We start from the raw sequence: 15,194 nt of genomic DNA, 5'->3' as shown, positions 1-15,194 counted from the left end.
ATATCAAATTGATTTAGCTTAATGGACAAATAAAAAGAAAAAATGACCAAGCATTAGTGCATATACCTTATATGCCTTAATGTCTTATTTTATTAGGCAATTACCTAAACATAGTTTATAGTTAATACCAAAACATCACATCCGGACTATATTATATCAAACTAACGGAATAGGTCGGGTTCCCCCGAATATATCTATCATCTTCCCAGCCCCAATCGCAAATATCTTTCTACTTCTCTATCTTATCCCCGCGCCCTCGCCTCAATAACTACATCTACCTACTAGAGTAGTAGTATCTAACTCTACACATAAAAGATACAATACAGTAAGAGGACGTTTTTCCAATGACGTCCCGGTGGACTCTCTCCACTTATTACCCGAATCTCAACAATTGTTTCCTAATCCAGTAAGAACCTTCTCGGGAAGTGGGACAAACTGAGTGAGAATCCCATCTATTTTATTTTACAGCGAGGAGGTAGTGAGTGTAGTGTAGTTATGGTTTTTGTCTTTATTCCGTACATATTCCCTCCCTTTGGGCCGGCACCAGGCCGCTGCTATCTCGATAGCTACCTAAGATATGTATGTACACCCATTTACTTTCCAGCTCCCAATTATGTCCCCAGGGTCCGTGGCCAATGCTTACTGTGCATGATCCATCCTCCGGCCTTATCAGTGCACGCCCATCATCCATCATCGTAATCATCTTGGGTCATCATTGCAAAATCCGCTTACTTATTCCATATCGTATTGACAAACATTCCGGAGGATCGACAAATACTCCGGGGATCGTTATTGTATATAATTGTTGTAACTGTCCACTTGCCATTGTTACCTAATTATACACTTAAGTACACTTAAATATCTTCAAGTTCCATCTTTTTTCTTCTTAAAACAAAAAATCAATAATGACCATGATTATATCATCGTGCAGGAGACAGTTCAGAATGTACCCAGGTACCATCGAGTTACAGATCTAAAGTGAACTCAATTGTTGGGGTAAACTTCGACACTAAAAAATGGGAGCCACACATTCGAGGTACGACAAATCGGCTATCCAATGGACCGGTTCAGTTACAGTTCCTGAATTGCTTAACCAATTATTTTGTAGGCGAATTAGTAGTTTATCGAGTTGCTTGCTTAAACGAGTCAAGCCTGACTTACAATCAAGTTCATTGTGTAACACGATCTTGATTTTGTTGTTTTGCTCGATTCAATATAACTACCGAATACCTATACCGGGTAGTTAGCTAATATGCTAAATTAGTCTAGCACAAGTCGGCATTTCCCAACTCCTGAACTATTTCCCTTCTTGGCAAATTTTATTATTATCATTATTTATCATTATCATCATTCATTCCGAATTCTCATCTCCACCAAGACAAGCGCAGGTTCCCCAACATCATGTCCGGCGTTATTCGGAACAACCAAATATTACCCGCGTAAGCAAGCATAATTCATGTCCGTTTGCCCCCCAATCGCACATCCCTATCTTATCAAGCTATCTCCGTTTTGAATCAACTATTAATCGACTATGTAAGCAAATCCTTGAGGATCCTTCTATCATCCGCGATCCATGTCAGCAGGTGAAACCCCCCGGTGACCGAAGAAATCCGGCTTTGTTAAACAACCCACTGTAAGATTATAGGCCGTCAAAAGCCACCATCACCGCGACACCCTCACTGGCTATTCATCAGTACGTGGTTAGGCACCCGGCTCCTGTATATAGTCTCCGGGTAAGCAGTACGTGCTAAATGTATCTTTCCCCGAGAGCATACCCGCCTAGCCTCGCCTCAGTATTGGAAGCAATTCCTATAGGATGTAGGCCCGTCCCCAGAATATCAACACTGAGCTTCGGTTCCCCGACAGAGCCGAGGACAACTCATCTCTTCTCACTAGCCGGTATCGAGATACAGCTTCGAATCATATAATCATATAGAAGGCTAGTTTGCCAGCTTGCCAGTCTGGGTCTGACTAAGGTTAGCTCGATGTGTTTATCGAGATAGCACAACTGTGAAGTGATCCACCTACGATCTGTCTCGGACGCGCCTATAACGAACAGAGAGATGCTTGCGTCTATCACGTGTGGACCGTCCCCATCTGTCCATTACAGTAATAGTATCAAGTTACAGTAATGCCACCCGCCTTATGCCATCCCTATTAGGTATGTATCATCGATGCGTTCTGCAGCCATGCGCAACGTTTTTCTAGAACACGACAGGTAGCATCTACTAAGGGCATCAAACGTGGTAAAAGAGCCGATCATGTTTCCAGACGTGTGTCTGCATGAGCCATAGCCATCGACCCGGAATGCAATATCTGGAGATAGCATAGAATCACAAGTGACTTACTCCGCACATAGACCAACATCTTGATAAATTCTAACAACTTTATGATTACTGAAATTTCCTTGATGCTTAAGAGACGTTCGCCGGGTTGACGAGATGCTTAACTAAGGCAATGTGGATATTCTGTTGAAAGAGAGCTTCTAGTAGTATTCCCCAAATTATTACTCGCTCGGCAATCCACTCCTATTTATATTATTTTTTTTCATACGATTTTATTTTACGTGTATAAGTAAAGATAATTGAGTATAATTACCTGACATGCCACCCCTGTGTCTCAACATAGTGCCACTACTCGTTTTCATCACCGGTTATATCTCACCCTTACATAACCATCTTAAACCACCAGTCGTAAGCAGAATCTATCTTGAGAGGTAGCTAAACTAGTATACTTCATACCATGTGTTAATCACCTTAAAACTATATAAAGTCCTAACCATATTCCTTGTATGTTATCTCATACCCGTCTAACACATACAGATATACATTTCGCTATGCAACTGCACCGACATAAGTCTTCTATGCAGGCGCACTTGTTATATATACCCACCGTATTCTACAGGCAATTCCTAAGATTATCATGTCCAGCATCGTCTATATCTAACACAGCCTCGGAGCCTTGAAAATTTGTGTAAAGCGTGCAATTTAACAAAGGGAAGATATTTGCCGCTCAGGCTGGTATTACTACTACAACAACAGGTCTAGATCCTCCGACTCTCAGGCGGTCTTCGGTCTTCGAATCTCGTTTCATCTCAAGCCGTACATATATGTACAAGGTCCCCATTACCACGCTGGCGGTCGCGCACACAACACAAGGGAATCGTCAACAACTACTACCGCCGCCGTGGTATGTGTTTAAAAAAAAACAAGTGAGAAGATAAAAGGCCAACGTCAATCTGAAGAGGCCGAAGAAAATAGGTATCGCCCCTTTCTGGGTTCCGTAACGCCCCGCCTGCCTCGAAACACCATCGTTCACCGTACCGAGCAGGATGCGTTGCCCAGCACCATCCGGCCGAAAAAATCCCCTTTGCCCATAATGATGAAAATGCAAGCACGCATGCTAGCGAATATGATATGCAAATCCGTCCGTAACTCGTGACGCCTCGGCACAACGCCGTGACGAAGGTATAATGCTAGTGGCCCCCACACCACGTTCGACAGTGCGATATGCGCGGCACTTCAAACAGATACAAGAGAAGAGTAAAGGGAATATGTTATAAAGGGGTGAGGGGGCTGGACTAGTAAGTCTCTCCAAGGTCGCTTAATTTCCTGGGCCTCCCAGTGGCGGGCTCGTTCGACGCACCACCACTAATTCTACGAGCCGAATGCATCCCGCCGCTCTGCCGCCTAGGCATCGGGATCGCACTGGGAGTCGGGATGCCACTGGTGGATCCGTCAGTATCAAACTTGCTGTAAGTTCCTCGGCGACTTGGGGTGCGATCCTCGAACCGTTCATCGAAATCTTCAAGGTCGACACGGCTAACGCTTTGAGAGTGGCCATGCAAGCTACCAGTAAGAGAACTTCTAGGTCTCACCCCCAAAGCTGTCCTTGCGCCCGAGAAACTAGCACGAGACATTGGACGAGCAATTTCAGTACGGCTAGCGGGTCTTGGATAGCTCGTAACACTCGCCCGACTACTAGGTCGCGAGATGCTAACAGCAGAGCTATCAGCGTCGTAGGTACTGGTGCGGTTGGGTAGTGGCCCAAAGGATAATCTTGATACGCCTGAGGTACTGAGTCTAGATACGTGCCTGCCTGTAGTAGGGGTCTCATCTGCTACCGAGGAAGTAGTAGAACCGACGGTACGCTTCCTTGAACGCATCGTAACAGTGGATGGTACTTGGCTTACTCCTACAAACGATGATCTAGGAGACGAGCGCGGAGGTGTGCTAAGAGGAGCAGGCAACTTAGACCGCGCCGATTGGACGCGAGCCTCAAGTCGTTGCATTTGGGCGGTAAGGGAACGGATATGGGTAAGGGATGTCGATGGCGGAACTCTGTGCGAGGCCGCGCGGTTCGTAGTGCGTGTTGGCGCCGGCGTGCGCGCGGTAGTAGCGGAGCGCATGCCTGGAGCCCGTAAGTTGGCGGAAATAGCGCCCTTCGGCTTCGGCGTAATGCTGCGATCCGCAGAGGGAAGACGGGATCTCTTCTGCGCCGAAGGTCCAGGTGTCTTGGCCTTAGAAGAGGGTCTAGGTAGAGGTGCCGATGCATCAGACATAGGTGGCGACGGAGGCTCGTTAAGTATAGGCGCATCTTTACCTGTAGGAGGCAAGATGATATCGTCGGGAGGCGTGGTGATGAGAGGAGAGCTTGCCATGGAACGAGGCGAGCCTTCGAAAGTAGGCGACTCGGGGATGGATATGTCCGTAGAGATAGTAGACAGGTGACGACTCTCTGCCTTCCTGATCTTGTCCTGCATGATCTCAGCCTCGACCTTGAGGTCGGATAATTCCTCGCGCAATCTTTGGGCTTCGATTCGTAGGTTTTCTCGTTCTTGCTCGCCTATCTTGATCTCTTCCTCCATCATGACGGTTCTTTCGATAGCGACGTTGTACTTAGACTCCAGGTCTTCGAGAGACGACGTCGTGTTTCGCGCCTGGCGCTCGAAATCATCATTGGCTACCTCTATGTCGCGAAGTTTCAGCTGCAAGGTACGGTTCGTGTCACGGAGATTCGTAATCTCCTTCTCCAAAGCGTTCTGTGCCGTATTGGCCTCGGCCTTTGCCTTCTTGCATTTTTCCTGGGGGCACATAATTAGATTTGCAGAGTATAGGAAATGCGATCTAGCAAACATGTAGGTTACTTACTTTCCATTCATCAACCTCGAACTGCAGCCCTTCAGCTTTTTGCTGTAGTTCGCGCTGCTTCTTATCTGCCGCATCCAAGTCCTTTTCGAGTTCAGCCTCAAGTTCATGGCTAGATTCACGGAACTCTGCTAGCTCGTCGCCTAATAATTCATATTGTCTCTTGTACCAGGCTAGGGACTCTTCAGGCGTGGCGGACTCGTTCGGAGGCGACGATGGTGGTTCGGCCATGTTGGTTTGCTACGTCGGTAGACTGCGGTATGCGCAAATCAATCCCGATTAGAAAAGGTGTTGTCGCATCGGCGGTGAATGGGGTATCACGAATATTTAAAAAGTCTTATGTCGTGATTTAACGCGATATATTATTATCCGACACCTTCTTAAGCGTGCCGGCGTTCCAGAAGATTAAATGAACAATCGTAATGCAACAAAAGAGATGTGAGAAGTTGAAGAGTGTCGTTGTTGGTTAGAAGCCCGGTTGAATTCGATAAATGGTACTTGTGAATGGATTATGACGGTTTCTACCATGAACTTATATCTTTTAATATGTTAGCGGCACTTACTCCTCTTTGTTCGTACAGTTCTTCTTTCTATGAGGTGCATAATGAATATGTGCGAAAGATATGCGAGCACAAACTTACGTGTCTATTTTCCACCGTCGGGGGGTACGTGTTTATGAGTCGTGTCGCAAAGAGAAGAAAAAAAAGTTGAAATAGAATATCCGTCGGGGTGTATAGAAAAGGTCTTAGTAGGTATCGAATTTATTGTCGTCGCCGTCGCTGGTATGTCGAGTTTGCCGATTCACTTACCGTTTGCCATTTGTCGTTGTTGTCCGTCGAGGAGGATGGACTCGGGTTGTGTTGACGATGAACCGAGAAATCAAGATGGGAATTGCTGGCGGTTTCTTCAACTGTCAACATTCAAACATCTCCCCCCTTCCCACGGCATCGAGCTAAGCCCGGTATGGCTTAGCGCGGGACAAGTTGTGGCTGCTACCATGACAACCTGGTCTGTCTGCTTCTTCCCCACTAGTACCTACAGAATTCGAGAATGTACTTTGCATTGTGAGTATTTGTACAGCATATGAAATTTCTGGTCTTGTTGTTTAAGTATAACTTTTGCATCTTATGATTACCTAGGTACCTTTTAATTGTTATTGGGTCGAAAGAATCCGTTTTGAAAGAATGATTCTACCTAAATTATCTCACGATACAGATATAGTAGTACATAGGTACAGTCGATACGTACAGTCAATACCTTAACCTAGTACATTTGATGTAAAAGACTGCACATGTGGATACCTAAAATATCAACTAAACAGATGAAGTGTTACCTAACCTCCATGTGACCAGGTGCTATGACTTCAATTATATATACTAGACTATCTAAAATAGGTGCCTGTCTTATGTATACATGTACATCTATACTTTTAATGAAATAAATCACCTTAAACAATTTTATAATCTGACATAATCTGATCCAATCGTCCCTTATTAATACCATTAATACTGTTAATACTGTTAATACTATACTATGTATACCTTAGGTACAATACAGAAGGAAGTCAATGCGAACAGGCGTTTAATTCCACGCTGCAGAAGCGTGAGACAATTTTATATTAGCCAGAGCGGTGAGTCATGCCCTGTGCGGTGTTTCATCAGTACCCAACTTCGTAGGTCTTCATGGGGTAGACCAGTCTGGGGGGGATCAAAGACGCTCGGCCACAGATCGGAACGCATTGCCAAGGCCTGGCAAGGATCCCAATCTCCATAATATGAGGTCCCATAACGCATCAGTTTTATGGTTTTCCATATTACCTAACATATCGTCATCCCAGAAGATAAAATTCGCAAGATATATCTGGGCTAGCTACCTATGTATTAGTTAACCTAGGTAGTTAACCATGTAATTCAAAAGTATTAAAATAGAAAAAGAAAGAAGGACCAGAAAAGTAAGAAGAAGAAAATGGCCCACTCTCCACTCTCGTATAGCCACAAAAAGGATAAGGGGGTCATCTTCTTTAAGCCTCCTTAGCATTTGTTATATAACCATCTTCTAACACTACAATGTACTTCGTCGCTCATCTGTGGTTCCACCCCAGCAAGATCTTACAGGCGGTGCTAGAACAAAGTATCCATCATATCAACCATTCAATAGGATATTCTGGTTCAAGATAAATAAACCCGTAAAGGCGGATTCTCAATTCAATCCATCATTCGACGATTCCGAAAGCCAATCTCCGCCTTTTGTGTCAATCTAGAAAGGTTAAAAGGCGGACGGTTGTTTAAGTTAATTCTTCGATGACTTTAGCAGCATTGTTTAATGTCTACAACTCACCCGAGACTAGACGTTACCAACTATACTCGACCTTCCCTTTAAGACATTTTCCCCGAATCTGCCTAGCAGCTTTGGGCAAAGTCTGGGGAAATGCATATGTAGGGCTGATGGAGTGTCCCCAGGTATAGTAAGTCAATTATATGTCGAGTCCCGTGCCTGTGCTTCTTATATCCGTTCGTTAAATACCGAGACAAGATCATCTCGTCTCGACGTGCTATTTTAGGGATATGACAGAATTAGATCTGGTTAAGACATTATGACTATATGGGTACAAATTAAAGAAGATTCGATACTTCATTATCAATGTAAAGCCTAAGCATGAGACCCCTCGTTCATTCCATTGGGGAGATATTCGCTATTGGACGATTTATCAAAGATTAACTACAGCCTTAGACCCTTGTATGAGTCGACTTCAATTAGTCAATTTTGCGAAAGGTGTGAGGGACTTCGAATTATAGACTAGCTTAGGTATAAACGAAGAGATCAAGGAGCAAGTAGTTCTTAGGAAAAACTGAGAAGTTTTCTCAGGGATGGGTAAATAAGAACCACAACCTCTCCCGAAGACTTGACCTGGGTCTGCTCTATTCGATTTCCTTGAATGTATCGTGTCCACTCTACCGAATAATCTTCCACGTCTTCTCCCTAGTTCCCGAGGACGAAGAAGGATGTAATACCAAGTATTTCATACGGCCCATCCGGAGCTACAACCGACTTGATCATCATGAAAAGACCGAGGGTTCATCAAATGGACAGGGGCACAGGTACGCAATATATGCCGTTGTCCATAGTGAAGCGGAACTGATGTCCACCCATTCTTGGTATATTGGAAATCCTCAACAAGAAGCAATACATAGCTTTGAGTTAGCAATCACCGTTTCTCACAAAACAACCGCCCTCTCGAGACCGGGATGCTCAGCTCCTGAGAAGGGAATTACATGGGGGCCAGGCATTGTAAGTAGGTAGTTAGACAAGCTAGCGTGAATGGGATGTTAGGTGGAATGGTCGGATCAACCTCATATATACAAGATGATCGATGTATCATCTAGTAAAATAGTCAGCTATCCTCTACGCTACCGCTACATTACCTTGAGCTACGTTTAGGGCGGTATGAGTCTCAAATCCGGAGCATTAGAGAGTAAAGAACTCTCCTAGACTATCGAAGACCCCATGACTACCACTAAAGCTCTCGGATTAAGGTATTTCTAGGTAAGTCATGTCCACGTGTGATGGATAGGTTATGTCTAGCTAACATACCTCAAGCTAATAAGAGCATCAAGGGCCGTCAGCTGTACAAAGTATTCCAACTCTAGAGCAGGAAATGGATGGGGTAACACATTTCACACTGACTTAGACCCTACAAGAGCAATGTTTTCTGTAGTCGCTATATTGACTTCAAAAACCACCAGATCCATTTTACCTATAGTACTACACAGCACACTAAGTCATTAGATGATAATACTAATCTAGAAGGCATCCATATTCTTGATGAAAAGAAACTCAACCCATTTCAAGTAAGCACTCCTGAGCATCGTGATTAGTCAAGTGGAGAGCAGCAACTCGTTCATTTATAGCCCGATTAAACAGAATACACCATGAACCTAAAGTCTCGACGCGAGTCTGCAATCTCTACTTTCCAAGGGTTAAACCCAAGATTACACAAGCCGCAAAATGACGAACGACTCAGACTTCTTAAGTGCATTCAGAGGTATTATTCTGTCTTTTCTGCAAAGAACTTTACTGCTGCAAGGATTCGTTTGGGGTTGCCCCGAAAAGAGTTCCCGCATTACATACGATGGTACCATTTGCAAGCTGTTAATGCTTGCCGTCGTCCGGATTTCCCATAGTGGTCATGTTTCGAATGGAAAGGTAAAGCAGCTTATAGCGATAGGCTGGGTTTCGTAATTGAGCCTGAGAGAATATTCGGACGAATGACGAGACTACCGATATTATGATCTTAAGCTACGTTAGAATCGAGGGTACTATTTTGACCATCGATGGTGTGCTTGTAAGACTGGAGGTACGGAACGAGCCGTGCAACGATGCCTACATTCCCGGGACAGATTTTCTTCTTGGCATCCTGCAAGAAGGCAACGTTTTTCGTAAAAAGTACTTTGCCTCAAGTTTTCGACTTTTTGGTGGTTGGGAATTGTCCTTTTGATACACACCCATGCCAATGTTCGTTACGTTGTGTATATGCTAGAAGGAAGCGCAGGGTCCTATAGCCGGCGTGCGATGATACTCTTGTTTGTTGAGCTTGGACTAGACAAGCAGCAGGACTACTATGCATTGTTTGAAAAGCACAATATATCTAAGACTAGCAGGTACAACCAATGAATTGAACGATGCCTCCAATAAGGCCACGATACTAGGTGGAATTCGTGTTAGCAAGGGTAAAGTTATAACGACAACGATATATTATTTACATACCACCTATAAGTCAAGTTTACTTTTTAATTATCCCGGGTGGCGGCCGACCCAGAGCTCCGGTCCTAGCTTCTGCAATGTTGTCGGGGCGTCCAACTGTGTAGCGGCGAAAGGATCACTACGATTTGTGGCAGGTAAATTTTGATGCCCAGCGAATATTACGTAGCCCAATATATTTTGGAACACTATTTAATGTGTTAATAGACCTATGACCGTTTCGTAAGACAAGACTAAATGAGACAGCCATCTCCATGTCTTAACTTGAGTTGAGCTGGAAATAGCCAATGTTGAAATCTTATGCATGGCTCAAAACACAAAGTCACTAGCTCGAATCGAATCTTCCGCCTAGCTTTGTACGCCACAGCCATTTCAGGGTCCCCTGTCGTGAAACCGTGAGGGTTGTCGACCTGTAATATATCTTACACACGAGAACGTAATAGGGGAAGTTGAAAAATCGTGTTAGCTGAAAGACTCGCCTATGAATCCGTTAGTTTGTCGGTAGCATGACTTCCCGACAATAGCTTATATGTAAGGGTTTCTCGCCTGTAAGATGGAAGAGCTATATCGTTACGTAGCATTTACATATTCGCTTATTTGTAGGCAATTCGAAGCATCAGCCCTATCTACGATCGACCCTGTCATCGATCTTACCGGCAGCCCATGCAAGATCTACATAAGATGCAGATCGGTTGACTATCGACAGCCTCAATAAAAAAGCTTCCCGGGATTTGAGTCATTGGTTCAGAATTTCTCGGGATCTGATCAGCCTCGGAAATAAAGTGCACTAATGCACATCCGGCCGCATAAATACAGTCAATGAAGAAGAGCCGTTCGAGATCGCCGTGCCTCTTTGCTGCATAAAAGTATAAGTCTGTTTATGTAAGAAGCTTTGGTGTGTACAGTGTGTTTCGGGTAGTATGCAGCAAGAATCCCTCTGTGTGTGGTTACTATCGTAAGTTGAGTTGTTCCGATTTGACGATCTCGAATATCTGTAGATGAGTTTGTTAAGACATAAGGCTGGAGGCGTTGCGAAACGATTGATTCATGTGTCCATATATCAGCCACAACGGAAGCCAGTCCGTCAGGGAGACAGCGAATTATCATTCTGGATGATGGTCATTCGAGCGCCCGACAGTGTTCTGGAATCCCATGAAGCCGCCATGGGAAAGTTTAGAAAATGCATATTGCATAATTCATAAATATCTAATCGTGGATAACTTCGCGTGCCAAGCGCGTATCTACATATCTTCATTAATGCCAAGCGTAGAGTTGGCCCTGTGTTAGTGAAATGAGGCTCTACAATAGCAGCGTCTCATTCACTAAGGCGACAGTTATAACGGCCGGTTAGGACTTACAGATTTTATTCGCTATCCCGTAACCTCCTATTTGCACAAAAGTTTTATTCCATTCGCTGATTTGTACCGACGCGTCAAAAGTGACGTAGCAAAAATACTCACGATCTTAACGTAGGACTCGCATCTTGGATGTTCAAGGGCGAATCTTTAAATTAGATGTTATTTTTACACTATGACGGCCTCGCAAGCTTAGGTGAGGCTTGGGCTAGGGGAGCGTAAATAATAGCCCCGGACTTCTTGACGTATTCTGCGCCCCGAAAATTCCCAAGAGTGTGGTAACCCTTGCAAAGAACCCTGTAGATATGCACAATATTTTACCCCTGACCCTTGTCGACATGTTTGTTGTACTTCCCAAGATCCAACGACAAGTGAAAACCTCCGATTTAGATCTGTCCGAGATCTTTAAAGATCGTGTGCGATAGAAGATCATTGTAGGCCGTTTATTTGCCGTGCGTTTGTCCCTAGTAACATATTCCTTATTCGATTACTGATCATATTTCACTAGTCTTACACCATCTCATTCTACAGAAACTAGTTACTTTGCCCCGTTTTACAGGCCTCAGCCTTGACCTAAGCCTGAACATAGCATATCCCTTAATATTCGATCTCGTACGTTATGATTATAGCATCATACCGTGGTTATCGACGCATTTCCTAGGCTAAGATCTCCGCGGAAGAATTGAGCATATCGAAATAGTTACTCTACACCATGGAAGAAACAAGACGCCACTTCTCTCCTTTTCAGGTGAATATGGGGCTCCCTGTCCAAGAAAGGGCATTCTACTCTTGGTGGGGACAATACTGAGTAACTATTTCCTTGGGAGCGAGGTCCGGGATTGATACTTCACAGTAGACATAGGTAGATGCCTGTACTACTATTTGAGTCGTGTTTCTAGAGCCTCACCCCCTGTGGTGATATATCAAAGAAACCCGTAAGTCGTTGACACGTAACAAATGACACAGGCGCGGACCCTGTTCCAGCGGAAATGTCCGCAAGTCACATAGAGCCCCATTCGAATAATTTATCCTTGCTAAGAATCTAGGGATTATGTCACAGTAAACGAAAGCATTGGTAAGGTTTCGATGCTTCTGAGACTTTGCTGGTGCCACTCAGGGACTCAAGGTTTAAAAGCTCGAGCAAGATTCCGTAGCGATGGTGGGATGTTGTCTTTTAAGCGGCAACGGCATACAGGTTTCGCTGCAGCCGAACGAGTTAGGAAAGCACCAAGACCCTCCCTACACGAAGTATATCCGCCGCAGTCATGGTAAAGGTTGAAGTCCAACCGCCGGCGCAAGTCCAGGCGGGAGCAGTCATGTACCCGCCACTCGTCGTAAGCTCTAAGAGCGATGATGCCTACGACTTTATACAGGTTGCCCTCATCGACTCATACGGACGCGTCCTCGAGGATCAGCTGTACGGCACACTAACGACATCCAGCAAGAGCATGCACGACAGGTCTGCTTCTCGAAGCAGCCGAGCTAAGGAATACTCTGCCTTTCCCGATCTCGTCATCAGCTATGCTGGCGTCTACGCTCTTCAAGTAAGCGCCATACGCATGGATTATGCATCGCCAGATGGCGCGGCGGCAATCATCGCCGCATCGACGACGACGAGACAAATTATTGTCTACGATCAGAGCGTCGCTACGGAGATTCCATGTAAGTCTGCAAACACTATAATCATCTTTCAGTGCTAAGCCGAATACTAACACATTGCATTGACAGCCCCTGATGAGCAATCTCTTCTACGAAAGCTACGACGAGATGGCGCGTTTGGCGTTCCTCGGGCTCCCAGATAAATCAACGCCAAATCCGTTGTACACCTATGGAGATACTCTTGGATTTGGATAATCGTGGTAAATTGGAACCTAACTTATAGAGGTGGCAAAATAGAGGTGGTATAGAGCAAGAGTGGGTTTACAGGATGCTTAGAGCTTTATTAGAGGTCGATCTTTTACAATCAGACGAGTTGATTCTTCAAGGAACGTTCGCACAACATAGAAATTCAATTTGACTATTCTTACCATATATAGGTACCAGCTAATTCTACTAAACGTGACGGTCATGATTCCGTATATCGTAGATAGATTAAACAGCTCTTTAAATTAAGACCAGACATGGCTCTCTTCAAGAATTCAGTGTTATATTATGTGTTAGATTTAGTTGAACTATGGTTTCCTTGACGCTTTGTTAAATGACTCTAACTCAAACAATTCAGTCGAGCTACATGCACTAGCTACTAAGCACTATGAATGATTTTGCTATGAGATACCTTTCAGAAGCTATACAAATGTCCTAATTTGTAATGCAGATTCACAGTGAGTGAGTTCCACTCACTCCCGTATACTGTAACCAGCACTAAAGAAACTCACTACACAAAGTAACTCGTATATGCAGCAACATCCAGGCAGGTCAAAGCAAGGTCAAATTAATCCGGTCCAACCCATATTTTGAGTCCTATGTATGTCTACTATAATAATGCTGTACAACACTGGGAATTTCTCATTCCATGTCTATGGTAGCGACCACTGGCCGATCAGGAATGGCATTCAAGGCGTTCAATATGGGGAAATAATGAGGATTCTACCTCTATTCGACACGTCATCCTTATATTAATAATCAGGGCCTAGATCATTGTCGTCGAAGCTTGGGTATAGACATTGGCGCACATTGTATATTCTAGAAATATTCTCCCGAGGAGCTAATTAACTGGCGGCTATCACGTTATGTGATACCACAGCTCATTGAAAAAAGCAATTTAGGGAAGATCAGGCGTGGATGTGGCTGCAGCCGGTGGTACCTCAGGCCAAACACATGCCAAACTAGTATAATACTAGAAATTGATATGAACCCCTGGCTTATTGTTATGCTCATACCCTATTATGTTAGGATACGTTGGGTATTGTAGAACAAGATTAACTAAACTTACAGTGCAATTTAACTACTCATTCTAGTAGATATTGTTTTTGTAGAATTACAATACCTATCACCGAGGATGGGAGAGTTTGAATTTAATACGGTAGGTCGAGTCAACCGCATCTCAGTATCGAGATATGTACAACACTCCCCCTCTTAATGCCTGAATATACACTTCTCATGCCCAATTATGAGTATGTCCGATATTAAACGCATCCGAGACCCTATGGCTTGCCTCCACCATATATAGAGTCTATGATAGGTGAATTATAATTCTTGTGACCCAACTGCTCATACATCAGATTTAAGGGACTTTGGTGCGTAACTGGATGCCATGCCAGCCTTTCATCTGATCGCCTAGCACAGCATTGACCATTCTCTGCTGCTTTAGCATATTCACACCTCGAAACTTTTCCGATGCAATCTCAATCCCGTACATGGACCCGCAACCACCTGATATGTCTTGAACCATAAGCTCCGTCGGTGCGAACTCAGCCGTTAGCTTGTCCCATATTGCCGACTCGGCATCGTCGAGGTAATCTGGCTTTTCGGGGAGATGTGACTCGGTCGGCGGGGCGCTAGCTGAGCTTGCTGCTGCGGAATCGGGAGAGGAGGAATAGTGTCGCATAATGGCGTGTTGAACTTTGAAATGGTCGCTTATGGCTGGCTGAACTAATGTTCGTATTTGAGTTTGTATCGAGGATATATGTATCGGCTGGGCGTAACGCGACAATGTGGCAGAGCTTCGTTTAGGAGCTATCGCAACGAGGCGACGGCAACGGTGACATAGCATGACGAGAATTAAACCGAACACGCTCCGTACGAAATGCAGAGACTACCACCATACGAGAGTGTATAGTAGAAAATCGGGTTGGCCGTATCTGTTATACAGTATTATGTGAAGCCGGGAGTTGAGATGTTGAGGAATTCCGGAAATTACAAATTACGCTCAAGGTCGCAAAGGTCGACATATTAAAAATCCAAATGCACGATAACCATCTATCGATAGGTACGT

General features: G+C 44.5%; 3 protein-coding genes across 3 annotated transcripts; 1 reads left to right on the top strand and 2 right to left on the bottom strand.

Moving 5' to 3' along the window:
* Window positions 1–3,272: 3,272 nt before the first annotated feature.
* Window positions 3,273–5,603, bottom strand: F4813DRAFT_296443 (NUDE protein). Its single transcript, XM_049240688.1, has 2 exons — window positions 5,151–5,603; window positions 3,273–5,083 (listed from the first exon to the last, which is right to left on the bottom strand). The coding sequence occupies exons 1-2, from the start codon at window positions 5,376–5,378 to the stop codon at window positions 3,581–3,583; spliced, it is 1,731 nt and encodes a 576-aa protein (XP_049102465.1). The 5' UTR covers window positions 5,379–5,603; the 3' UTR covers window positions 3,273–3,580.
* Window positions 5,604–12,147: 6,544 nt separating this feature from the next.
* F4813DRAFT_296383 (uncharacterized protein) lies at window positions 12,148–13,127 on the top strand. Its single transcript, XM_049240687.1, has 2 exons — window positions 12,148–12,922; window positions 12,989–13,127. The coding sequence occupies exons 1-2, from the start codon at window positions 12,526–12,528 to the stop codon at window positions 13,060–13,062; spliced, it is 471 nt and encodes a 156-aa protein (XP_049102464.1). The 5' UTR covers window positions 12,148–12,525; the 3' UTR covers window positions 13,063–13,127.
* Window positions 13,128–14,023: 896 nt separating this feature from the next.
* Window positions 14,024–15,134, bottom strand: F4813DRAFT_350139 (bola-like protein). The gene is made up of 2 exons (XM_049242266.1): window positions 14,193–15,134; window positions 14,024–14,140 (listed from the first exon to the last, which is right to left on the bottom strand). Exon 1 carries the CDS (start codon window positions 14,970–14,972, stop codon window positions 14,484–14,486), a length of 489 nt encoding a protein of 162 aa, XP_049102463.1. The 5' UTR covers window positions 14,973–15,134; the 3' UTR covers window positions 14,024–14,140; window positions 14,193–14,483.
* Between the last annotated feature and the right edge of the window lie 60 nt (window positions 15,135–15,194).

Source organism: Daldinia decipiens (genome assembly GCF_022478715.1).
Source record: "Daldinia decipiens strain CBS 113046 unplaced genomic scaffold F4813scaffold_6, whole genome shotgun sequence".
NCBI classification, from domain to species: Eukaryota; Fungi; Ascomycota; class Sordariomycetes; order Xylariales; family Hypoxylaceae; genus Daldinia; species Daldinia decipiens.
Note: the sequence above shows the minus strand (reverse complement) of the source record. Positions and strands in the feature narration are given on the sequence as shown.